Genomic DNA, 27603 nt, shown 5'->3' with positions numbered 1-27603 from the left:
AGGGAGGGAGGGAGCCGGCCGGCGGCAGGACGGGCCGGGCCGAGCCGCGATGAAGAAGCCGGACGGGAAGGTCGTGCTGCTGGGGGACATGAACGTGGGCAAGACCTCCCTGCTGCACCGCTACATGGAGAGGCGCTTCCAGGAGACGGTCAGCACCGTCGGCGGTGCCTTCTACCTCAAGCAGTGGGGGCCCTACAACATCTCCATCTGGGACACGGCGGGTGAGACCCCCGGCGCGGCGCAGGGCGGCCCGGAGGAGCGGGGGGGTGGCGTCCGGCCCCCGCGGGCTCCCGGCGGATAAAGGGCCTCCCAGAAACTTACGGGGTGTTTGCCGTCGGGCTGCCCCTCTCCGCCGGCTCTGGTGAGCGCGGCGCTTGCCGCTCCGCCACCTCGGGCGGGGACTGCCCGCCGACCCGCTCCGCGGTTCGGTCGCTGTGCCTAAGTTTTGCTTTCTACGAATTTTGGCTCGGCCCTAACGTAAAGGCTGCTGGTGGGAGAGGCTGCGGGCGGGTGACCTGGCTGGGGGCAGCTTCGCCTTCCCGAGGAGAGGTGAGCCCCGCTCTGCCCCGGCGCCGGGGCGGGCGTCGGGACCGGGAAATCTTCCCTGGGTGCCCGGTGCTTAGCGCCTTGTTTCGGTGCTACTGTAAAGTCAGTCGCCTAAAACAAATGGTTTGGCGGCAGGACAAAGTCTAAAAAGGAACATGGTTTTGACGGGCCAGAAGGGGCCTTATCGCTGCTGATCTCTTGCGGTTTTAGACCCACTTTGCAAAACGTGAATGCACAGAGAAGATGCCCGTTTGCTTTCCTTTGCCTGAGTAGATGGCTACTGACTGCAAACCCAGGCAGGAGTTAGTGAGGTTACAACTTAGGTTCGTCACTTCTCGCTACGTGCTTTTACATGTCCAACTCGTATCAGCTGGTGTCAGACTCAGACTTTCAAACGCACGCAGCTCACCCGCCCTCCAGACGTGACTTGCTCCTTCGCCGCAGCAGTAAGAACCTCCACGTAAGGATTTAATGCTCAGAGAACACGGCCTGCAGGCAGTTTCTGTCTGGGATAGCAGCACGGGGTTGTGTGGCCCGCTGCGTTGCGGCAGGCAGCATCTCCGGGATGCAGGAGAGAGCGCGGGTTGCGGTTTGACGTCCTGGGGCAGAGGAGTTGGGAGGGCATGGACTGGAGACGTGGTTTGTGGTCTTGGTCATATGAATATCTTGCTGTTGGTTGTTAGGTCAGGAAGCTTTGTTCTGTCATGTGGAGAGCCAGACTGCCCTGAAAAAGGAGATCTATGAATGTTCTTGCCTGTTAAGTTGCTCGTGAGAGAAATGGCTCGTTCAGTATTTTTCTTGTTTTCACGTTTAGCCGAATTTTGTTAAAATTCGTTAGTGGCAATATGAAGGATACAGATGATATATTCTTGTGAAACTTGGGGAGCTGCGACATCGTGCAATATTCCAGTTTCCTCCCGGTGACGTTTGAGAGGGAAGTTCATTTGCTGTGTCACTTCATGTCACAATCTAGTCCAAAATGGCTTTTCCTGCATGAAGAACTGAGAAGGAGGAAGGGGGGAATGAAACTGTCGAGAAGTTATGCAGAAACACTTTTTGGAGGGGGGGAGGAGATGTTTAAGAGCTTTTGCTTCTTGCATTTCTTAATCTATTACTATCATGAAAGCTCACTAGCAGTATGTCTGTTTTAAATATTCTTTTTATGTCCTTTGCAATAGCTGTTGAAAAATCTTACTTCAGTTTTGGATGACATGTTTTATTGTGGGGAGTCTCTTGCGGGCAACTGCTACTTTTTTCTTGTAAGCCAGACCCACATGGGTGACTAGCAGTGGGCTTTATTTCAACAGAATTATCTTGGTGAGATTGCTCTTTGGTAATTTCCCTTACTCTCTTCTGCTTTTTTTTTTTTTTTTTTTTTTTTTTTTTTTTTTTTTTTTTTAAATCATCATATAAAATAAGTCCCTCCCAGGCTTTGTCATATGGTTTTAAAGCCCTATTTTCAGTCACTTACACTTAGCGCAGTATTTCATTCACTGTTAGTTGTGAATTTGTGTTCCAGCTTTATGTGGAATCTGGAAAGCCACAGAGGTGGTTCTCCCTATGCCAGGTGAAGTACCCAGGCAGGTGATACCAGGTCAGAGCTCATTACCTTCCCAGGGGCTGGAGTTCCCTCTGAACCCTGGAGCAGGGCCAATGCCTGTGTGGCACTTGTAGTAGAAGCTCCAGCTGCTTCCCCAGCCTCGGCGGGACTTCTGTAGCAGGATTGCTGAAGCTCTGTTCGCAGAGCGGCAGTTGAAAAGTGGTGTTGTATTGTGTTGAGGGTGTCATAACACATCTTCCTTATTCTTCTCTGTTGTTGGAATAAACGTCGAGCCCAGTGTCCCCACTTTTGCATTTCAGAGGCAGTTATGGATTCTTGCACCGTCTCCCTGTTGTCTTGCACTCCTGCAGAATGAATGAAGCTGCCAAGACTGGGCTAGGCTGCGTTGGGGCCTGTGAGCTCTGGTTTATTAACAGCTCTCATTAATCTAAGAAGTAGTGGCTCCCAGGGGACATATATGCTTTCTTCTGTCCTGGTAAAGAAGGAAGGGACCTTGTGGACACTGCAACTCTCATGTTAAGTCAATAAGGGAATCAAAAGCCTGTGTTACTTTTTTTTTTCTTAAGTTATTTTTCTTTTTTGTGTGGACTTTATGCTTTTACTGGCCACAACACGTCTGCAGTCCTGGGTCTGTGGCTCTTATCTCTCTATGGTGTCACTATCTTATCTCTACCAGGTGAGTACGAAGTAATCTTGGAATTTTTGTAGTAAGGAGGAGTTTAAAATTTAGCTCTTTTTCTGTTTATTAACGTGACATTGCTTACTACTCAATTCTTGTGAAGCAGTTACAGGGTCATCAAATATATGTAGGGGAATCCAGACAGAAAAGATCATCCAGGAGATTAAAAATTCCTAAGCACAACAGTATGACAAAAGTACAGTTCAATGTTTGCACCCATTTTACCTGCCTAAATACTGAGTGCCAACTCAAGATGTCTGTCTTAATATCCCAATAGTACTTTACACAATGTACAGTGTAGAAATATGGGAGATCTGGCCTAGGAAAATGAGGTGATGTTTGACTGTGGTTACAGCACTAGTTTAGTACTCTAGTAAAATACACAATTGTACAAGGTTAACTGAAATGCTTTTTTTTTTTTTTTAAATTTTCTTCGTTCATGTTACATTTAGTATGTGAATGTATGTTTATTTTTGTTACTGCTTATCAGCATTATTTTGGGGACTGTTATTTCCATGGTTAGATATGCATGGATATTAGTAGTACACCAGTTTAATTGCCAGTCTTCTGAATTATTTAAAATATATGTCATTTTTACTCATCACTCTGTTGATCTTGCATTACTTATCACTCTGTTATTCAGAAAAATGTCACATTTTCCAGGAAGAATTACATTTGCTTGCCAAAGCACTTAAAATGTGTTTTTCTGTGTTGTTATCACTCAGTAAATCACAGAAGTGCATATACGACCTGTTCTGTCAAGTTAGGTCTGAAGTACATGTCATTTATTCTAGGAAGGACTCTTCTCTTGGTTGTACATTCACACCACTCTTTATCTTGGAAAAATCAGCTGCTTAATCTAGTCTAAATCTTTCATATTCTTATCCACAAGTCTTGTAAAATGGGTGTGCGGAAGTTGTCAGACTTGATTGTTTTTTCGGTAATGCTCACAGCAAATAATTCAACATTTCCAGTTTTTCAATCTGATGATTATCAGAGAAGTTATTTGGAAATTGCATTTGACTCAAGGAAACAAATAAGCCACAGATGGAGGAATACTTGGGAGAAGTATCATATGCTTGCCATATTTTAATGATCTTTTTTTTTTCCTAGCCATCTGCTTTTGACTGTTTCTCCATTGTCAGAGGCTTGGATAGATGGTCTTGTGTCTGACCCAGCACGGCTGCTGTTGTATTCTTGGTGCAGAGAATGATTTATTTACTCTTTATATTCTGACGCTACAAATTATATTTGCTTGTTTTCTGTTTCGGTCAGTTAATTTGAAGGAATTTTAAAAAGTGCATAAACGATACAAAAAAAAGGAGAAACTGTAAACTTCTAGCATGTTTTAAATTTCTAGTCTGCTGGATAGAGGCCTAGTCTCTAAAGGATTTGAGTGTATATGCTTTGAGACCTTCATAGTATTATGTTTGAAGTAGTATTTTTTTCTGAACCAAAGAAGGTAAGCAACAGCATCAGCCAGAAGAACTTTCTCACATGAAAGGATTGGGGGTTGAAGACTCAGAAGGTCAAGTTATATTTTTATATATATGTGTGTGTGTGTGTGTGTGTGTGTGTGTGTGTGTGTGTATTCTAGGCAGTGCTGACAGCAGCTGTGGGGTAAACCAAAACTTCCTGCTGGGTGTTGAAGGCATGCAGCTCTAAGCTAGCTTTTTATCTTGGGCAGCGCAAACACATCCTGAAGTTCTGAGGGTCTTGGTTCTGCTTCACCTTTAAAACTGGAATACTAATGTGTGGTGGCTGTAGCTAACAATGTTGTGGGAGTCTTTTGGGTGTTCAGGCATATTTTCTGATGCCTTGATATTTCAAAAGGAAAAACTTTTTTGTATGTCAGATTTCAGTTTAAGATGACATTTGTTCAACTGATGCCCAGAGCAGCAAGATTTCTTAATTATTAGTGGTCATGTCTGCTGTATTGCTGGCTTAGTGTTAGAGCAGCCAACTGGAAAGTTAATGACAAGTATTTCATAAAGTTCAAAACCCAGCCCCTTTCTTAAAATACAATTACGGAATCATGAAGCGAACTTACAAGGAATAGTCATGCAATAATTGGAAAACATAAAGCTTAACTGGGAAAGCAAATTTCCCTTCTTTTCCTTCCTCTCACCTTGAGCTAGCTGTCTGCATATAAGAACTGATTTGACTCTTTTCTTCTGTGAATATTCAGCTATCAGTTAATATTTTTACATCTTCCACCCCTTTATTTTTGCACCTGCAGATTTTTTTGGTGACTTTTCACTTGTTGGAGCTAGCAAGGTCAAAGGAGATAAACATAGCCTGGAAAAGGCTTTTCTGTGGCTTGGGTCAACTGCAGCCTATCTATGTGACCAACCAATGCTTACATGTCTTGTGACTGGTTTGCTGATGTCTGATGGATCGTGCTGGTGAGCATGTGTCAGTTCTTCCCAGTTTCTGGTTCCTGATAGCCAGTGTTTCATTGGCAGCAGTGTTGTGCCTTCTAGGGCTGGGTGTGAGTGTTAAGCTGGTAAGAAGTATTAGGTTCCTTCCTCAGTTAGGCTTTGAGGTTTTTTTTAAAAGAGTTTATCTGCGTTGATGTACACTTTCTTCTGCACATGTTCTTTTCCTGGAAAGAGGGTGATGCAGCAAAGTTCTCTGGGGAAACCTGGGATGAGGTGTGATTTGGTCCTTGGAGTATGAGATCAGCTCAGGTAGGCTGTCTCCCTGCTGTCACGGAGCCAAACATTCCCCTGTGTGACGAACAACATACAAATCTGCTGTAGGTGGGGAGGAAGCATGGTCCTCCATCATACTTAAACAGAACAAAGAAAGAGTAGGATTAAGTGGTGTATTTTCCTCACAAGCAAAGACTGATAGTGGCTACTCTGATATTCTGCTGGTTTCAAGTTTTGGAAGTAGAGGATTACAACAGGAGAAAAGAAGCTTTGGGTAAGATGGTTAGGTAGGTTAGTCAAAGCTAAAGAGCATGATGAGGCATGTGGGAAAGCCTTTCTGAACCTGATGAAATGGTGACAGAGCAGCAGTTGGGGTTGGGTGTTGCTGCATGTGTGATGAGGTATCTTTAATTGAGGAAGTTGCTTATTGGAAGGGTTTAGGGGGTGTCACCTCAAAAGGTGTTGGGCGTCAGGGGTCATTTAGTGAGGAAGGCTGCAGAGTGTGTACCTGTTCTCAAGGGAACAACAAGGTACGAGAAGAAAATGCTGGAGAATAAAATACCTTAAATTTGTTGCCAGTGAGTCATGGCTCAGGGGCCACTTGCCACCAAGAGGCTTTGATTTTTTTGCTTTTTGCCTTTGGAAAAATGATCCTGTACAATATCACTTTGGCCTCTGCATATTAATTGTTCATAACTGTTGCATGTAAAACTATGACAACTAAGGACCAGCACCTCATACACAAATAGTGTGGTTTCCCTGGAATTACTTTGTATGGTTATAGTACCTACATCTTGAAAAGGAAATTATAAGAGTGGAGGTTCAAAGGGACAGTATGGCTAGCTGCTGAGAAAAATCTCTTGTGTACGTGGGGAAAATCCCTGAAGAGAGTTCACTGTTGGTGAGCTCTGTATCTAAAGCCCCTGAAGCAGGTTCAGAGGCAGGAAGAAAGGTTTAGCTTTAGACCATTCCTGGAAGTGTGGTTTTGTTGAGAAACAGTGCACCAAATTACTGTTTTTCTGTGATGAATGTTTCCTGAAAAGAGCAGAATATCTTGGGAAGTGGTTAGAAATATGAAGGAATAATGAATTGTCTGGAGGAAATTCTATTTTCTGTGTTCCACAACTTAAAAATACAGCGATACACAAGTAAAGTAAAAGGTAACAAATTCACTGCTGCTGAAAGAAAGTGCTTTTGTATGCAAATATGTTTTGTAAAAATAGGGAAATACCTTGTCAGAGGGAATTGTGGAAAATACACATCAAAAAGAAGTAGGAGACAAAAGCAACACACTTTGTTTATTCAGCTAAGGCTAACTCACTTTGAAGGAGGAATTTTGTTTCTAATGTAATGTGTAATTTCAGTACAAACTCTTGGGGAGACAAGCTAATGGGGAGGGTAAGTCACTTTGTTGCGAGTATTCAATGCAGGCCAGGATAAATGTCATGTATGAACCTCTGTGGTAACTTCTGTATCCTAGTCTCCCTGTTAAGTCCCCACTTTGCATGTGGTATTTAATAATAGCATTCAAAGTGACTGCACTGTTCTAGCCTAAGTGGAGAACTACTTGACAGTTCAGTGAGACTCTCTCTGAATAGTATCAGTGACCTGAGGTCTGTGCCTGGCCAAAGCTGTCCAGTGTCATGGCATGACATTGCCACTTGATGAACATTAGCAAGTTTGGAGTCCTCAGTAGCACCTCAGCTTCTATAACAAAAGAGGTTGTCTTTGCTTTCTAATTTTAGCCTGAAGTGAGGTCTGAGTTTTAGAGTCATATTATAAAAGGGGGGCAATATTGACTGTTTTCAGGTGCATGAGTGGACAGTGGAAGGGAAAACGAGAGTATATGTTTGTTTAGTCTTTGGTACATGCCCTGTGTTCATGTTTTTTCTGTGAAAATTATGCTTCACAGCTTTGGCTGATACCAATGAATTTGTATGAGTCATTGAATTGATTGAATATGTCTGTCTTAAACCCATGTTTTAAAGCCCCAGATCCCAGTTTGGAGTGATATTGAGAATCTCCTTATTCAAGAATTTGTGCTTTTGGCATTGCATCCTTTGTTCCCTGTATACTGAAGGAAGAGGTGTATTTCCCACATATCTGTCAAAACTGACTTGACAGCTGAAAGGTTAGTTTAAGTCATGACTGTCTGCTTTGTGACAATACTGAAAATGAGAGACGCATGAACAAGAGAAATGGTTAGTCGGTGTAAATGCAGCGGCAAAGCTGCTGACAAAAATTGAAGACATATGGAAATTCATATTCCTGGTCAATCGGGAGCAGGTGGAAGAAATTGTAGAAATTTCAGAAGGGTGTCCAAAACCTGCATTATTTGCTTCAGTAAAACTGGTCTCCTAGTAGGGTATGTACAAAGGTGTAAATAGGTGTTCTGTGCAAGAAAGTAAGTTATTAATGCCTTGTTGCACTCTTCAGCTTGACTTTAATATTTTTTGAAATGTATGTCTGAGGTGTCTAAGAAATGGCCACATAACAGTTTGAGCATGAGGGGAAAAACACAGGTCTTGGGATGGGATATTTTTTTTCTGCAGCAGTTCTCTTTCTGAGTAAATAGTGTTGCTCAGAACAGCAAAAAGCTTCATTAGTTGTAACAGAGATGAATGTATGTGTACAAAGTAACTCATGTTGACTCAATCTGGTTATTTCTGGGGTACCAGGCACTTTCTGTAATGAAAAACAAATAGCTACTTAAAATTAGTATTGAATGTTTAGTTGCCTGAGCTTAGGTTGTGATGTCTTTTTCTATTGACTGTGCAAGGAACTGTTACTCTCCTTCAGAAGAAAGGTGACAGTGAGTGCTTAAAATACAAGTACAGAGCAGGTAACTAGCTGTTAGCTGAATGGTTTTACAGTTACTTTGAGCGCTCGTGTATGGCAAGTACTTCTCTTGTTTCATCTCACACCTCTGTATACACTATGGTGTGCAAAATGTCAAAGGCAGGGAGACTCATAGCCAGGTACAGAGTGCCTTGGCTGAGCTGCTCCTGATACTTAGGCTAGTTTAAGTCTCTTTACTTCACAGTGTAATCGCGTATCACAGATCAGTTGTTTGCTTCACTACAATTACTATCTCATGTTGAAGCCACTAGCCACGTGAGCTTCCAAGCTATTTTTCCTATGGTGTCGTTTCACTGCCTGAACTGAAGGTACACTTAGTAATTCCTCATCTGAGTCACATTATACTACTATTGCAAAATATCCAGACAAGTAACTTTTGTTTGGGTCTCTGTCGAGAAAGATGTTGAGTCTGTGGTGGGTACGTTTGGAGTCGATAAAAATGATAGAACAGAAGGAATAATTTTCTCTCACAAGTCTGAATGATTTGCTTTCTTCCAGGTGAACACTGGGTAGAACATCCTGGGATTTGATCAGAAGGCATCAAACTTGTAATAAATTCCTTTTCCTGTGCCTGTCATATTAACTTCATATGCAGCACCTGTAGATATGCCTAGGAAATGAGATTTGAACTTGGTGATTAAACTTAGCTTGTGTAAGTGGTACTGCTGAGAGCAGAGGTGGTCAAAGGAAATGAGGGTTTTTTGCTCTTAATTTGAATGAATTACCAACACAAGTAGTTTGCCATCCTTCACCACAGGGAGATCCAGGATAACATCCTTTAGGACAACCAACTCACTAAGCATACAAGATTTCCTAATCCTACTAACCTACCTGAGCATTGAAAAAACCAAATCTAGAAGAGGACTTCTTAATATTGTTTTTAATGGGAGATAGACCATCAGATCTGTTTGTGAGTCATCTTATATACCTGTCTATCTATTAGGAATCAGACTAGAATTGAAGTAGGCTTAACATGGGCTGCTAAGGACCCATTCATGGAAGAAGTCTGCTGGCAATCTAAAGACCTGTGTGAGCTTGAATTTATTGGTGTTTTATAGATAAAACAAAAAGGAGAATGTGTATTTGAGCTATTGCTTTTTCACCAATACCACCGGTGAAAAAATACATTTCAATCTAGTTTGTAGCATGGTGGAAACTTCATGTTCAGGAGGAGAGACGCTTAAAATTTTCAGTAGTCAAACAGACTAACGTCATTTTATAAGTTAAAGCTTTTGTGCTTTCAGGTCCTTTCTGTTCCGTCTGTTCATAAATTCTTTTTTTTTGGGTGGTGGTTGTTTGTGTGTGTGTGGTTTTTTTTTGTTTGTTTTTTTTTTTCCTGTCATGAAAACAACTCATCATATTCTCAGCTACAAAGAATACTTCCTTTCTGTTTTTCTGGTCTACAGTTAATGAATTGAAGATTGGCATAATTTTGTTCAATAATGATTAAGCATCTGATGTAGATACTTTACCCTGTTTCCTCAGCCTCTCCTGTTGATCCACTGACATTTCTTCTTTAATCTGTTACATGATTTAATGTTCCTAACCACTGTTTTTGTACTTCAGGAAATTCCTACAAAATACAGAGAAAAGATGTTGTCCTGCTGTCCAACTGCTCTTATATACTTGGTTTAAAAATAATGGTCTTTAGTACAGCTGAAGTAGCAGGACCTTTTTGTTTTGCATTCTACAACTGATGACTACTTAGGAATTTTTAGTCATGTAACATACTCAACCATAGATATTTAAATATTTAAGATTTTATTTTTGTCTTAATTATATCATTACCTGTGAAACGAAGGATGGCTTAGACCTTCAAGAAAATGTTCTTCCTGTAAGAACACATTAACTAGAAACTCCAAAGAAAGTTTGAGAGGTAGGGCAGGAGAAATTAATGTGTAGTACAGCTCATGAAGAATGTGAAGCAAACGTTAGGTAGATTGAAATAGACTTTAAACCAAATGTCTAAATGCTGGTCATTGGCTGGGTAATAATTTCTCTACATGGAGTCAACCAACTCTGATTCCTGCTTAAGCTCGTGTTCCCAACCCACTTAATGACATCAGTATAAAAACATACATGTGTGGTGAAGTGCCCTGGTTGCAATGACCTTCAGTTGAGCTGCTGCTCTCTTCTTCCCTTTCCCCAAGGGGTTTGGGCTGACTGACTTCTCTTTCTGGTTGTGCAGGTTACTTCAGCAGTGGGACTGAATCTTCATGCAGTTTAATGTCTTATGTTGTGAAAGTCCTCAGAGGTTCAGTTTCTTTTCTTCATAATGGGGTCTGTGATCTGGACGTACAAATCCGTTGCTACTCCCTTAATTGTTGAAGTTAGAAATAAGGCTCTCAGTTATATTTTAAAGGGTGTTTATTTATTATTTATTTGTTTCCATTCTCTGGTTGTCATTTGCTCTCAAAAACCCCAAAGATTTTGATTCATTTGGAAAAGGGAGAAATGACCAGAATCTGTAGCATTTTGTAGTTAAAAAACACAATAACAACAAAGCCCTGTGTAGTTGAGTTGTTATCTTCCAAGCTTCATAAAAGGGATATTCAAATCTTGTAGGTTGCTGTCAGTGAAACTTAGGTGTTTTTAAAAAACCCCACTGGCATACTAAGAGCAATTTCCTCCTGTCCTGATACATGCTGTGGCTTATTAAAAAGTAAATTTCTAATTTTGTGAAACTGAAAATGTCTTAAGCCACTCAGGTCCTCCAACCCCTGCCAGTACTATTACTTCTTATTTTTATGAGGAGGAACAAACATTCCTGTAAGACTGTCCTTAGGACATGAGCTTTCCCTCTCACAGCAAATAGCTAAATGTATCGCATTTGTATTGGTTTCTTTATTTCTTTTCCTATTTCAGCATTGTATGCCCTTTCCACATTGTCCTGCTCAACTTCCTTTTTTACTTCAAGCCTTGGAAGCCCGGTGGAAGTGGATAGTTGGTGTCTATCCTATTTTTGAGTGGCAGAGCATTTTGTGATGTAAAGATGCTGCCTCATTGCCTTAATTATGAAAGAAAAGGATGTAATGCATGCAAATCTGTAGGCAGTTCCTTTTGGTAAGTACCTTCCCCTTATGGCATGTGGGTTGAATGGTGTGCAAGTTTTTAATCCTTGCCGGGATAAGAGACCATGTGGCCATTGCCCCTCCCCCACCCGCACAGGTCGGGCTGGAAGTTAAACACAGACCCCAGCTAAAATAACAAGAAATTTAATACAACAGAGTGATAGAACAATCTGAACAATAACAGTATCAATGGTAACAACAATAAACAGCAATAACAGTGAACAAGACAAACGATATACAGAGAAATACCGCTAGCTGGTCTACGGAAAGCAAAATTCCCTCCCGAACCCCACCAAGGAGCAAGGAAAAGGTTCTGCCCCCGGACCTGACATCAGCATGGTATGAATAACCCGGCCAGAGATCCCTTCCCCCTCTCTCTCTGCTGAGGAAAACTTTACTCTGTCCTGGCTGAACCAGGACAAATGGGTAGGCACTGGAGAGTGGTAACATTGCTCTTTGTAGCTTATTCTGTATAGAAAATTCAGAACTGAGATAGTTGTTCATGCTTTTTAGTGGTATTCTCTTTGTGCTGGGTTGGTGAACATTGATGAGATTGATTTTTCACCATGCCTGTTTCGTGGTTTTAATTTCTTTAATCCTGAAATTAATGCCTCTAAACAGTGAATACTGAAGATGCTTTTAAGAGTGTAGACAGAGAAGATGGAATTAAAAGGGAGAATTGGTGCTTGAAACATAAAAGTCGTGTGTTCATTCATCTTAGCCAGACCAAGTTCCGAAAGCACAAGCCAGCCTATCCTGTGATAAAATTATCTGAATGAGGTCAACAAGTTTAAGTACATTCCTGTAAAAGCCCAGCAGCAGCTGTATGTCTAGCACGGTTCTCCCCTTTTGGGTATTTGCTGAAGACAGCCCACTGGATCACCAGAACTTCCTTCTGCTTTTGACAAATCACAACTATCCAGAAGCACTCAGTGAAGATGGCTTCAGCTGGATAGAAACTAGTGGTGGTTGGTAAGGAGTAGAAGCAGCTGTAATTTTCTCAAGGGTAAATTATGTGTGAATGAGTTGCATGTGTTCTTATTTGAGAACCTGCCTATAAATGAACTGACATTGAAACAAATAAAAGAAGTATCTGTCTATTGAGTAGGCCTACGTTTGTATCCCATGTTACTAATGTGAGTTTCTCTTGAATGAAAAATACACTTTTTTTTTTTTTTTCTAGTTTGCAAGAACCCATGGCCTTCTACCCCTATTTAGCAAGGTTTAAATATTTTTCAAATTTCTAGTGGACTGGTTTAAGAATCACTCAGTATTACAAAACAGGAGATAGCATATATTTATCTGCTACAGCTGAGTTTCACGTCACCAGAGATAGTTTGACCTTAAATAAGAGATACTTATCTGCTGGCGCAGACCATCTGGGGTGCCTGCTATTGATCTGATAACCATAGCTTCCTAAGGTTTTTCAGACAATTCTTTATTTATTAAGCGTGCAATAATAATTTCTCATTTTTGAAACATGTGACACAGAAGATCACTTCTGACAAGACAGCCTGCCAGCTCTTAAATTCTTTTTTGTGAAACCTAGTCTCTGTTTTTCAGAACCTGAATGTTGTGATCTGTAGACACTTTTCTTTCCAGTGGTGAACAGTGATGACTACCAGTATTCAACTGCTTTCTTTCACTAACTCCTGATTTGTAGGAGCTAGGAAAGTATTTCTAGTCCTCTTCTTCCTGTCATCTACTCCTAATCAACCTAGAAAGGTACTAGTAGAATAAAAGATTTATGGAAATAGTGCTTGAGGTACTGTCTACATAAGGGGTTAGTAAATAATTTTATCTACAAAAGAAATCATGGCTAATATTCTTTGGACCATCTCTCTATATTGTAGGGCCCCAGTGCCTGTACTGAACAAAGCCACGTGCTGCTGTGGGAGAAGAGGATGGTCTCTGGCTATGGGGAAGGGTGGGAAGGTGCATTCCCAGATACATGACCAGGTTTGTCCTCAAAGTCTTCCAGGCTGATTACTGAAGGCTAAAAAGCTGTTGCTTCTGGTGCCCAAGTGCTATGGTGAAAGCATCCTGGAGATGCCTGAAAATGTCTGAACACTGAACTTTTTGCAGTGTTTTAAAACCCCCTGGCCAGTGTCCTGGGATGGCCTTGAAGAGGAACACTGTGCAAGGGGCAGCGGTGGGCTCTGGTAATGTTTCCTAAATACTGATGACAGGATGGAAAGAAGTGTCATTGAAGTGGGGCTGATGGAAAATCAGTCCTGCTATAGCTAACATTCTTGTAAGCGAAGCTCTCTTGTGGGTCTGTGAAAGAGAAAGCTAACTTAGTGTGTTGTTGTATGACTCTCTTTAGGTGGGTATGCACAAAATAGTTTATAGCTGCACGTAAGTGATTTGGTTTCATATACTTGGGAAGAAGGGATCTGAAGACTTCACAGCCAGGAGGCAGAAATACATATGGTGTGTTTGGGGTTAAAGTGGTAATATGGAAAAAGAATGTTTCTGATAGATTAGACCATTTAATTTTATATATGTTTGGATACAAAACTTAATCCAAAGAGGAACTGCAATTAGTGAACTGTTTTTCTTCTCTAAAATGTCACTGTCCTTAATTAAGATGTTTATTAAATTAATGGTATTTCCTCACTCAAAAAATGGTATGGTATATTGTATTGATGGACTTAGTATGTATGTAGTTACTCTTCTGCAAAAAATCTTATGGGGAATTTTGATTTGTCTTTTTTTTTAAAAAAAAAAAGTTGTAAAGAGATATCTAAGGCAAAAGCAATATATCTGATGCAGAAGTTGAAAAACTTAAGTAAACAAAACAGGAATTAAAATTAAGAAAAACAGGAAGCATTTCTTTTCTGTGAGGGAGGGGGCAGATGCTGACATGTTAAGTTTGCTGAGACCTGGCAGGAATGCCTGAGGAGTGGTAGCATTTCAGAGTACTTATTGAGATACATTTAGGAGAGCAATCTCAATTAACCCTATCCATCTCTGGATTTAGTTTTTAAAATCACACACCTGTATCAATGTTTGCCTGGGTGAATTGGAATCCAAGTTAAACTTGCCAGTTCCTTATTGAGCAATATAAAACATCCAGTATGTGTAGAGTGACCTCCCGGCCCCTGCGCTGCTTGTTGTTGAACTGTGCTAAAATACACCCAGCCATGCATTCCTGCCTGAGTCAAGGAGCTGCTGCTCAGTTTGAAGAGCAAACTTGGGCAGGGAATGTGGGCTCCTTTCTGAGTGACTCTGAAGATAAGGACCTGGTAACAGTCTTCGCTTAGCAATTGCGTAGAGGAGTGGGCTCTTCTGCAGTCCCTGTTCCCTTGTGGAACAGTCTAAATTTAAGGAAAAAGTATCAGTTTTCAGGCACTGGAAAGAAAAACCAGCTGCTTTTATAACTCATCCTGTGGAAAATGAATTGCTTTTCTGTAGGAGGCACTTAATTCTTTGAGATCTCTCTTCGAGGAGATGGATTGGCATTTCAGTGGGCGTTATAACCGAAAGGCTTCCTGCACAATCCAGAAGCAAGTGCCTCAGCAGGCGACCTTGTTTTACTGCTCTGTCCTGTAACTGGCCTCTTTGTTACCTGCTGCTGAGCAGTATTAGACTGTCAGGATCTGCTGCCACAGTTAAGTGTTTAGTGCTGTTCCTTCCTGCAGAACTCTTCCAAGTCCGAAGGGTGGGTTTGTTATTTATTTATTTTTTTTTTCTCCTCATGGTTTGCTTACAATCGTATCTTTCCTTAAGAAGGTCATCTGCCAAATAACCACTTCTTTTTAAGTAGCAGTTTAAAATTGTCCTTTAAATACAAAGCTTCAGAAGAATTTTACATTGATGCTTACATTTTCTTACTCAGATTTAAATTTCTAAATTTACCCTTGTATGCCTGCTCTCAGAACAGGCATACAGGAACTTCATAAATTTAACTCTCAAGCACCCTGCCATGTTTTCTTTTCAGTAGAGATGGTGTTGATGCTAGATTTCAGCTGGAGTTTTGATGGAGCATTTGCTCATAGACAGGATGATAATGTCCCCTACATCTGGCTTGCCCTCATTTCTTTTGCCAGACTTCAGTTCAGTTTAGATAAAACATCTTCCTACACAACTGTGAGGTTTCAGAAAGAAATAGATAAATACCAGTGTATTTTTTTTCAGTTTGTGTTACAGATGCGCTCAAGATACTCTTGCTGGACTGGCGTCGCAAAGGTCAATTCTGTTCATCTTTAACAAGGCACTACCCTTCCAGTCAGCTGAAAATATGTTAAATGCTTGAAGCTTCTGGGGTTATTTCCTTATCTTAAAAATAAACACAGTACATCAAGAGAACTAAAAAAAAAAGAAAAAAATGGGTGGTTTGCAAAGTCTTATCTAGCTAAATGAAAAAGTTATTCAGGATTGTAGAGGTGTCAATGGGATCTGTAGGTATGAATAGGGTTTTGTTTGCTTTTTTTTTTTTTCCCCCCAGGTCTAGCCAAAGTTTTTGTTTGCAAAAAAACATGCTAGGTAGTGTGATTAGGAACTTTTTTTTTTCTATGTAATGCTTTGTGTTACTAGGCATAATAGGATTAAATTTAAAACTTTATATAGAAAGCACATTGGTGGAATAAAACTGGTGTTTCTATGGGAAATTTGATTTTAAAATTAAAGTTCTTGTGAGTTTAGGAGCTCACACTTGATTTCATTATTAGAATGGTAAGTTCTGATTTATTCTTACTAGCAAGAAAAATAGCTTTGTATTTATACAACATAATAGATTCCAGCTAACCTTTTGTGCCAGAAAAGCTGAAACGAGTTAATGGGATAAATCTTGTGAATAATAGGGATCTTCTCTGTATCTTCTCCTTTATACAGGAGTTGTGCAGCTCCTTTATCTGGTGAAGATACCACTGGTTATAGATACCATGACTATGCCTTTAGTCCAAAGACACTCAGTGTAGAAGTCTCTTTATAAAAAGATGATTGCAGCTACAGATATGCTGACTAAACAAATGGGTAAGGCTGCAAATAAAGAGAAGAGAGACTAATGGTATGGAGTGCTGGTAACAGGTAAAACTAGATTCGTCTGAGCAGCAATATATACTTTGCAAGGTCTGTTGAGTTGGTAGCAGATGACAGACTGAGCTCTTGGTACCTCATGGTGTCCCAGAGCCTATGAGCTATTCTGAGAAGTGTACCAAGTGTAGGGAGGGATGTTCAGTCTTGGTTTTAGAACAATATGGAAAGATTGGAGAAAAGAGTTACAGGTATGGTTAATGATTTAGAGGAATCTGCCAGAGGCAAAGAGCCTGAATATGAAAAAATGTTGATTTCTCTGATCTAACAAGGAGGTTGAGTCATACAGGAATACTTTTTAGGGAGGAGTGTGGAGTTTTTCTGTTGTTTGGGGACTGTTTTTTTGTTTGTTTTTTGAAGAGAGTACTTCGTGAAGGTAAAAGTATATCAAAATTCAGAATCTGAAAGCTGAAATACAGCAAAATAATTTGTGGGTTATTAACTTCTCTTTCTTTCTTTGGCTGTTTTATATTAAACAAATTCCTCAGTCAGAAAGTGATGGCCGAGTGAAATTGTATCATTTTTATTATGCAGGAGATCAGACTCAAATGAGGATTGCACTTGATCTCTGGCCTTGCTCTATGAATTTTTTTTTCTTTTGTTCTCTTTCTTCTCTCCCATGTTAACTTGTAATCTTTTTCTCCCTGAGTGTGTCTGATGGGTCTGTCTTTGGGAACCAGTAATGGAAACCTTTGCTGCCAGTTAGGGAATGGAAACTGATAAACTACTCTTCAGGGATGGATTAAAAAAGTTCCTGGGAATATTTAAACTAGTTCATGATCGAGTAATACAGGATTTGACAAGATGACTGAGGGATGTTTATTATAGTTAAGATGTGGGTGAGAGGGTTTCATCTGGAATAATCTGCTTTTTTGGATACCTCTGTGACTCGGCATGCTCTGCGGGATGTAACAACAGATTGATCAACACCAGCATAAACTGCTAGGCATCTGGTTTTAGTTTAGCTGCCTTTAGAAAGTGAAGGTTTTACTTACAAGCACATTTGTCCATAAACTATCACACTGTTAACTGTCAAAAAACCACAGCAGATTTTTACCTGTTTCAGTTGTGGTTTCTTTAAAAGGTGTGCTGTGAGTTAAGGCTGTATGGCTCATGAATCATTACTTCATCACATTGGAAAAAATGTTGTGACTAGATATTTATTTTGGAGCTTCTACCAGCACATGTCTAGAAAGCTAACCTTGTTGGAGGATATGAAATAAAACTAACCATATAGCAAATATTCCCATTATTTTTTGTTTCAACACTTTTATTAAACAGTTTTTTTGTGTGTGCCCTTTTGCTGAAGAAAAATATATTGCAACAAGTCATCTTCTTCAGAGAAAGCTTGGATGACCCTGTAGATCATTAAGCATGTCTTACTGCTTTTGACATGTGATGCACAGTACACCACACTGACATTATTCTTGCATAACTTCTCAGCATGCTATTTGTTCTCACAATAAAAGGCCCATTTAAGTGGATTTCTTTGGAAGAATTGTTTTATGTGAATTGTGCCAGATTATCACTTGTGGAATGCTAATTGAATTGGTGTTTTAATGGCGATTAAAGGGTCTGTTGAAACTGCTTGACCTATTGGTATAGTTCAAGTCTGAGGAGGGAAAGCTGTTTCAGAAAGGATGGGGGCATGAAGGGGGTTGTTCTCCCAGTTGGTCATGGCTGTCTTGAATGGGTTGTGCTATAATCATTCTGGGTGAATATAGCAAAAAAGAAAAAAAGGAAACACAGTCAAAATAGAATTATGAGTGCTACTTACTGATGAAAACATAAAAGGAGAAGCAAATTAATAATAGCTGCTGCTCTCATTTATTTTAGCTGGTTTTTAAGGTGACTCCTTTTGAAAAGGCTGTAAACTAGGAATAAGCATGAATCTGTAAAGAAACACAGAAAGCATTACTATTAGCAAAGTTATTAATCCTTTTAAGGGAAGGCTTATATTTCAGGAGGTAGGCGAAGTGGCTAGAATTTTAGGGCAGAATCTTTTATCTACTTAATATTTGTTGGTCCCTGCTGAAACATGTCCTGCAAACCTTATATGGTATAGCAGTTATTTTTAGTTTAGTTATTATATTTGAAGGGAAGGAGGAGGTAGTAGGCTAAAAAACCCTTGGATTTAGCTTTTTTCATTAAATATATTACTATTCTTATGTATCAAGTGTAGTGGAATTTCCATTTCCAGTAAGTAAACGCTCCCTTTTTCTTTATTTCAGATGCCTTCTAGTGATTCTTGTTGTTTGTAAAGATTCTGAATTGATTCCTTTCCCAGCCATACTGGTGGTGATTACAAGTCAAAAAATTGAATTAATATGCTACCTTTGTATTAGAACAAGCAAAAAGAGCAAAAACTCATAGAGGATACACTTTTTTTTTTTTTTCTTCTAGAATTTGTCTTTATGCTCCTTAAAAATATACTCTTTTTTTTCCCCCTTTGTCCTGCTTTCCATATCTGTTTCCACGTGTGTGGTGGGGGTGTTTTTGTTTGTTTGGGGGGGTTTTGTTTGTTTTTGTGAAACATAGTAGTGGGTAGAAATACATGGTTTGTATGTTTAGTGCCCTTAACTAAAGCAGGGGAAGTAACAGTGAGCTGCTTTTTAATCTTAAGGCTATTGATAGTTGCTGGTGTTCAGACTAGCCTTTCAGGGGGTAGTCCTTGTCTCTTCGCAGAACGTTAACGGCTAATTTAAATGCCCAAAAGGATGTTGGTTTTGTTATGTGAAGGAATGGAAATAAAGGATGAGTTTTATTTTTTCCTTTGCATGTTACACTGGAGGAAAAAAAACCAGTAATAGGCCTTGATGCTTGATAATGCTAATCATTCAGTTTTTCATGAATACTATTGTATCTTCTCCTTTTATTCCATGTAGAATAAATTAATATCTGATAAATATTCCTACATAAGTTTGCAGGAGATAAGTGATTATCCTCCAAATATAAAATATAAGATTTATCCTCTCTTTAAAATTCTGTTTAAGAATTAGTCCTTTCAAATGGCCTTTCAGTTATTAATCACTGTGTATTTTTCCTCATTTTTGAGTCCTACCAAAATTTCGTTTTCTAATAACACAGTATACATATATTTTGGGTTATGTTTTATCCCAGACACTGCTGGATCACTAATGGTAGTTTAGTAGACTTAAAAAAAAAAATAAAAATCTTTCTTTAATATTTTTATTTACACAGAAGGGTACAGCTTAATCTCTCAGGATAAAAACCATATTGTGGTACTATAGCTCATAAATTTGGGATTATAGTGCCAAGGCATTTCCTCTTTCAACAAAAACTTTCTCTGCTTCCAGTTAGATAACTAGTTGGATATCAGGCTGTTCAGACAAAATCAGATCTATTAAATTAAATACTTTAATATTTGGCAGAATTCTAGTCTATAATCTGCCAGTAGATTTTATAAGGTTTCTGTATATGAATTCAATAGGCGCTAGATTATAGTGATATAATGTAATGCCACTTCCAGATCAGGAAAATAATGCTACATTCTTCCTCTATAACAGCACACTAAACTCTTGAAGATCTGCCTTTTATTCAAATGTTATTGAGTTAAATGTATTGGAAGGCATCTTCTGCTTCACAGCTCATGGTTCATAAGGCTTTCTCACCTGTGGCAGACAGTTCAAATACATCATTGATTCATCTGAATCTGGGACTTGCCTTTGTTTGATATTGTGATCTTTTGTTATGTGAAGATATTTGTAGCACTTGAACGTCCTGAGTATGTTTGCCTTCCTGAATGCCAGCCTCTGGGGGAGGAAGAGAAGAGTTTGTGCAGTATATTTCCTTTACCTGTATTTAAAAAGTAGTATAAATACCTAAATGCTGTCAGGCTTGGATCTTGATACCTTTGGACATCAGCTTGTGAATAATATCTGATACGGAATGTGTGTGTGTGGGTGAGAAGAAGCCATGTATGCAACATGATAGTACTTTTATGTATTTTTATGATTTAAATGGGAGTGAAAGGGAAAATGCTTTACAGGCTGAAGTTGTGTTAATTGTTTCAATTTATTGTAAAAGTTTTTTTGAATAACCTCCATTTTCTAAGACAGATGTGAGGGGATTTAAGTAATTCGTAGGTAATGATTATGAAGTGGTTAAGTTCTAGTCTTTCAAGCCATGAATTTTTGTGTCCAAGTGAAACATTTGTTAGTGGGGGTGTGATATTTCTAGTATGATAATTAAAGCTCACTGAAGGACAGGGATCAGTTTGGTTGTGATTTCTCACCTTGCCTAAGTGAAAGTGAATAATTGCTCCTGTTCACATGGTTTTCTTCTTCACACTGAACTGCAGTTTTGCAGAAGGAACTTTGCAAGCCCAAACTGATGAATATTTGTAGAGTGGGGATGTTTGCACGGTCTTGGGAATTTCAGACTCCTTCAGATCTCAAAAGTATTTGTCCATTAAGTCAAAAATACATAGATTTAAGGAAAGAGATGGTCTCTTTTCCATTTTAAGTCTTCTTTTGTTATGAGATAAAGTTACTTGACTCAGCAATTGAGAGTAAGTTGCATTTAGAAGCTTGTCCCAGTCATATATTACATTGAGCCTGCTTTCTTGACTGACTGCTGGTGTTTCTTTGGAGAGCTGTATTGAATTTTCCTTTGTTCATTGTTCCCTTAACCCATGTGGCTGTTATTTTCTTCTTCTGTGTGTAGTTCTTTCTACTTTAAAACATGAAAGTGAAGCCCTTTGGGTATTAAGATCAGTACTTTCCTATGTTTATATTATGTTCTGCTTTGGCCAAGACATCCATACCTAATTTTAATAACTTAAATAGAAGCTCCTGAAATAGGGCACAGTTTATGCCCTGAATGTTGATTCATATCTAAGTAATGAGTATAAACAAAATAAATGTCATCTTGATTTTTAGTAGAGCTAGGGGTCTGTTGTATTTTGAAACTTCAATATACACAAGTGTATACTATAATGTAACATTGTGAATGTATAATACTAGGTGAAGGTGGAGCTTAAATGAATTTTCTAGTTGCTCAATTGTAATTGTTTTGGTGATTGGAGGTTTGAGGGTTTTTTTTGTGTGTGTTTGGGCTGGGTTTTTTTTCCCCCCCCTCCCAGAGACTTTTATTCTATGGGGAATTTTGTCTTGGAGAAAAACCAGATGGTGGCATTTTTCTAATGGATTGAAAAATCATTTATTCAGACTGCTTTGGGATATGTAAAAATTGAGTTCTCCAGTGCCCCCGACTCGTTTATTTCCACTAATTCCTACTTCTGTCCTCCATGTTAATCCTTTGGGATGGAGAGCTTTGTTTTTATCCCCAAGTAACCACAAGCATAGTCTGGTTCTTAATAAAGCTCCTTACTTCAAGGGAAATGTGATAAAGCCATCTAGAAGAAATAAATGCCAATCTTGAACAAGGTAATGAAGAATTCTGACTTCATCAGTGTCAAAACTTTGTAGTCTGACTCACATGTGGGCAGGGGAATTTTCCTAAACCTTCAGGGACCTTTATTGTTTGTTCTTTGATAGTCAGTATATATCTTGATATACGTGCACAAACAGGAATCTCAGTTCCTAGCAAAATTGTTTCCCCTAATGCCCTTGAAAGGCTCACAGCTTTACTGCTTTGTCTGCGAATAGAATGAAATACTGTTCCTTAAAAAGGAGCTGCTTTGTCTACTCTTGTGATCATGTGGATGCTCCTGCCGAGGTATCTCAGGAGCATCAGGGTCACACTTTGAACCTTCATCCACTGCAGCTGAATCTTCAACTCTCATTTCTTTCTCATACTGATTTCTGTGCTGTCATGGGTGTCATACTTTCTCTTTTCTTTCCTGTTTTGGCTGTTTCCTTAGGGCACAGTTCCTGTCTCTCTTCGTGTACACTCAAGTTCAGACTCTCTTATAAAGGAGAGAGAATTTGAAAGGCAAAACTGAGGTGATACCTTCTGTTTGTGTTAATTTCTCTCTACCATTCAGATTATAATCCTTCTTAAATTGATTTTTAATCAGTTTTAAAATCGTTGGAAGATACCTGGTGTACGGACTGAGAACTTTCTGGGCAATTTTGCACTCTTGTTCATTTTTAATGCAATATTAGAATGCTTCTATTGCTCACCTTTGTACTTTTCCACACTACATATTTTCTTTAGGAACTCAGAATTTAGGACCATGTTCAGACTTGGTATCAGCCTAATGACAGTACTTTTTTCAGTACTTTCTGGAAGACTTTTTTAGCTCTTTAGTATTTGTGGTGTTTTATTCCCTCAAGACCTAAAGTAACAGTCTGTTTTGCATTCTTGTACATGCCCAACACTGAGAGATTTAAAACTTGTTCTTCAGGTAGAGGATTTCTTGAAGGAGTGTGTGTGTGGGAAGTTCTGATACTTAAGAAGTTGTGGTGGAAGCCTTTGAAGAGGTGGTAGGGAAGGAACATTCAAATCTGTCTGGAGGAAATAATTTGTTCTCCTAAACATCAACAGTTACTTCACATGCTACTTTGGATACTACCCTCAGGGATGGCAGGCAGAAGGAGACCTCCAAGAAGGAGATTTGGGCAGTGGCTAGTGCTGCTGTGGTCAGTGGATCCCAAAGCTGGGAAAGGAAGGGATGCTCAGTCAGGCTGTGGTCCCATCCAGAGAAAGCATTCATGTGGGCTGCTGCCTTCCCATAGCCTAGGCCTTAAGTTCTAGTCTCGGCACACTTTAAATCTAGTCTTGCTTTTTTATCAGGCTGGCTTCTTGCAAGGTTTACTTTTCCCTTCTTTCTCCTTTGGGTTTCTTAGTAACTTTATGGTACTGAGGTCCGTTTGACTCAGAATTCTTAGATTTTTTTTATGACAACCATCACAGGACTTTGAAAACGCTTGGTGGCGGCACTGCTCCTGGGTGATTTTGTCTCCAGCAGGGTTTCATATACTTGTTGGAAGAGCCTCTGAAAAACTAATGCTGTTGCAGGTAGTGATATGGCCACAGGGTTATTGAATTGCTGTAAATAAAACAAAATATAAAGATGAAATGAAAAATGGAAATCAGTTTTTGTCGCTTGGTGTTAAGAAATTTCCCTGATGTTGTGTCTTTGTAGTTGATTTGGTGGTTCTTGCAATTCTTTTGATTGCAAATTATAGTTCTGGAACTATTCCCTGTTACCTTTTATTTTTGGAAAGGGTGGATTTGTTTAATTTTGGATTCAGAGTTTACTGTTTAATTTAGCTAATTGTGTAAAAAGGTACATGGCTGGATTGGGACCAGATGGGTCCAGAGAAAGAAGTAACTGCTCTAAGAAGGGGGTGGCTGTTTTCATGCATTACGTTTTTCACTGTAATATCTGATACTATTTTTGCCTGACAACTTGGGGACAGATAAGATACTAGTTTAAATAACTCTTGTAGTTTTGTTGGGATTTTTTTTTTTCTTTTTTTTTTTTTTTTCCTCCACATCCAGGGTTGTTCCAGCCCTTAAGTGCTGGAAGTGCTCTACAAAAATAAATTATGCATTTTTTCTGCGTGTAGATTGTGCTGTGTGGGTGAGTGAGAGAGACTATCCTTAATTCCTCTGACATAATTAATTCCTTATGAAAGGTAAATTCTTCTTACTGTTTCTTTCCCTTTTTCAGCAGTATATTAGTTGTAGAAGTAGCCAGTTTGTAGTTGGAGTGTAACAGTGTCATGGTTTATATTATGCTATTCAAGATTAGATTAGCATAAAAATTCCATAAAACAAGTAATAGTATTGTTCTAGCAAATGATTCTGGAGGCTGGATTTTATGGTTTAGACATCTGAAGTGGAGGAACGGGGGAGGATATATGTTCCATTGTGGCTTCCAGACCGCAGTATAATCAGGGTTCGGATGAAAACAAAGTAGGTCACAGCACTGACTTCTACTGAAAAATTGGAGACTTTTAAAGGCTCAGTTGCACTGCAACTGAAAACACAACTTTGAACGTGAGACTGGAGGAAAAAGTGTAAAAGCACTGACCTCTTCCCTCCCCTATATATCCTGGTCTCCCTTGATCTTACCTGACACCTAAACAAGGGCATCCTATTCTTTTTTTTTTTCTCTTTTTTTTCTGCTTATCAGATCTTTGGTTAAAGAATTTCTTTTGCTGGGGGAAAACAGATCGGAGGTTATACAGAATTGCACGGAAGCAATTCTCCATAAACTTCACCTCATGCTTTTCTGAACTCCATTCATTAAACTTTTGACCTCTGCAATGTCGTGTAACACTTGTTGCCAGTTATTCACTGTGCAGGAAAGTATTTAAACTAAACGTGATGTTTTGATGTGATATCCTCATTTTGTGTGTTACGAAAAAGAGTAAATAGTTGTTCCTGGGTTACCTTCTCAGTATTAGGCCTGAATTTCCAGACATCTGTTTATAGCCCTTTTTTCAATCATTCACCAGCCTGAGAGATCCCACAATTTTTCCTGATGCAAAAATTTTGCATGTTTCTGAGCATCCTCACCAGCTTCCTTTTATACCTCTGCACCTTTTCAAATCTCTTACTTTTGCTCCCAGAATTTAACTTAGTGTTAAAGGTGTGGTGAGCTTTGGACTTAATGTTCTAGATTGACATTTTCCAGTTTTGTTTTACTGATAACGATGAACACATTGTCTCTTTTCTGGCCACCGTGGAGTAGAGTCCTGAAGTTTGTCAAAGGACTTACTACAGTGACTCAAAGATCTATTTTAAGTTCTATTCCTGACTGGAGATAGTTTCTAAGTTAGTTTCCTAGTGTGCATGTTCATGTGCAGATATGTTTTCTCAATATACACTGACCTGTGCTTTTCAGCATGGATTTCTTCTGTGTTTCCTATTCCACAGTCATTTACAAGGATTTCATGATGCTGTAACTCATGGTGGTCAGTACCTTTGTGCAGAAAATGAATATAACCAGATCACTTCCAGATTTTCTAGATGAAGGCTCAGTGCAAAGCGACTGTATGAAAAGAGTTGAAAAATTATGATGATTCTTAAATGTTTGGAAGAGTATATTTCACTTCCCCCCCCGCCCCTTTGTTCATCACACTTCTCTTCTGTAATGACCTAAGGCTAACTCTGATAGCTGGTTGAAATCTAGTGTGCTTTATCTTTTTCTCGATTGAGTTTTGGGGAGTAAATTGACTGTGCTACAGCAAATTCTACATGTAGTAGATACTTGGGGAAAATTGCTTTCTTGATAGGAAAGAAAAACAGTGTCTGTCTTCTGCCTCATTTCCCTTAGTCCCTGTGCAACTACTGAAGAACACCATTTGCTTTCCATAAGTTAAAGGAGGGTCAATTTTGTCTTCCAGGAACTGAATTTGAAGGAGACCATGAAGGCTTAGCTGAAAGTGCTGGTAGATACTGAATGATGAGGAGGAAGAAATGTTTTGTTATTAACCATTGGTTATTGAGTGATGGTCAGGGCAACTTAAAAGATAAATTATTCTTAAAATGTGGTTAGGGTTTCTCTGTATTGTGTGTGTTTAACACACTAAAAAAAAAAATAATTAATACTTGTGGGACAGATGTGTATCAATACAGGCTATATAAGGCAACATTAAAGACAAGTCTTTTCCTGTAAAGCCGATGTCCCTGAGAATTGTGGGCATGTAGCATATAGGACTAAATTGCTTACAAAATCCTTCAAAACCTAGGAAGAAGTGGGTTACTGACTTTGATCCAGATTTCTGAACTGGGTGTACTTAAGTGTGTACTGAATTTATAGGAGTAATAAGTTCTAGTAGAATTTGAAACAGTAGAACTTTTTGTTTATAAATGGTTAAACAGGTGGAATGGGCTATCTGTGGATGCAAGCAGTGTAGTTGTTAATGTGACATAAACTAGTATGCAGATTAATACATACCCAAAGGGTTTTTTTTGCTTTCTGCAACTGTGAATGCTGTATCATACTGGTTTGTTCACTCGACTTTTACATATTCCCTGCTCTGAAATTAAGCAAGCGGTGAGCTGAGCTGTTCTGTGGCACTGTTGCAGTCTTAAGGAAAAGCAGAAGAAAAACTGAAAATGCTACATATAACACATTTTTACCTTCACTGCTACAGTGCTATTGTGAAATTGGCTTAAAATTCCTTAAACTTTTACTCAGTTAATAATGTAGCTTCCAGCACGCTAACTTGTTGTTTTGTTTAAACCTTTGCCAGGACGGGAGCAGTTTCATGGCCTCGGGTCTATGTACTGCAGAGGAGCAGCTGCTGTGATCCTCACGTATGATGTGAACAGCCTCCAAAGCCTGACAGAACTGGAAGAAAGATTCTTGGCACTGACGGACAGTGCAAGTGCTGACTGCATTTTTGCTATTGTTGGAAATAAAGTTGACCTCACCGATGACTCTGCTTTACCACCGGATGAAAATAGACCTGAGAAGTCTGTTGCCAGCTGTAGCTCGAAGGTGCGAAAACAAGTCCGTGCAGAGGATGCGATTGCGCTCTATAAAAAGATACTGAAATACAAAATGCTAGATGAGAAGGATGTTCCAGCAGCTGAGAAAATGTGCTTTGAGACGAGTGCAAAAACAGGATACAAGGTGGACTATCTCTTTGAAACTGTGTTTGAGATGGTAGTTCCAATAATTGTACGGCAGAAAGCTGAGGGGCCACCTCAAACTGTAGATATTACGGACTACAAGCCCGCAAAAAGGACAAAATCTGGTTGTTGTGCCTGAGCCATTAACGTGACATAAGAAAAGGGGAGAGATTGTTTACTTTAGCAAACTGAGAAGTAGCAAGTACTTGCACTTCACCAGAAAGGAAAAGACAAAGCATAAATAGATTAAAATGGTGTATGTGAAAACAACCCAAATCTCTTGATCAATTAAAGGTTTTTTGGGAAGCTCTGTCTATGAAAACAGGAATGTGAGCAAAATTATGGAGGAAGACATTGACTTTGAAGACAAATGGTGTGTTAGTACAATTGGTAGCGACAATCATTTGAGCAGTTTGAGAGTCTGATTTTTAATGACTCACCATTTCATGTTGCATGTAAATGATCTGTTTGTGTACTCTTGACAGCTTTCATATGATTATCATCTTTTCCCTTGAGATTCTGACTTTGGAAGATTGAACATGTTACTTTTTTATTCTTAAGAAAAAAAAAAAAGCAGGTATAATTTATATTTGTAGCTAATAAATCAATTACAATCTTTTTATGTCAGATATGACAGTGTAAGATTCAGAAGCTGAACTATTAAAATCACTGTGGATA

The 27603-nt window shown here is 39.2% G+C and overlaps 1 protein-coding gene across 1 annotated transcript; it reads left to right on the top strand.

Annotated features, from left to right (window-relative positions):
• Positions 1-8: 8 nt before the first annotated feature.
• Positions 9-27603, top strand: RAB20 (RAB20, member RAS oncogene family). The gene is made up of 2 exons (XM_026848832.1): positions 9-221; positions 26544-27603. Exons 1-2 carry the CDS (start codon positions 50-52, stop codon positions 27062-27064), a joined length of 693 nt encoding a protein of 230 aa, XP_026704633.1. The 5' UTR covers positions 9-49; the 3' UTR covers positions 27065-27603.

This window comes from Athene cunicularia (genome assembly GCF_003259725.1).
Source record: "Athene cunicularia isolate RWA chromosome 1 unlocalized genomic scaffold, athCun1 chr1_part1, whole genome shotgun sequence".
Lineage (NCBI taxonomy): Eukaryota > Metazoa > Chordata > Aves > Strigiformes > Strigidae > Athene > Athene cunicularia.
The sequence above is the reverse complement of the archived record's forward strand: the minus strand, read 5'-3'. Positions and strand labels throughout refer to the sequence as shown.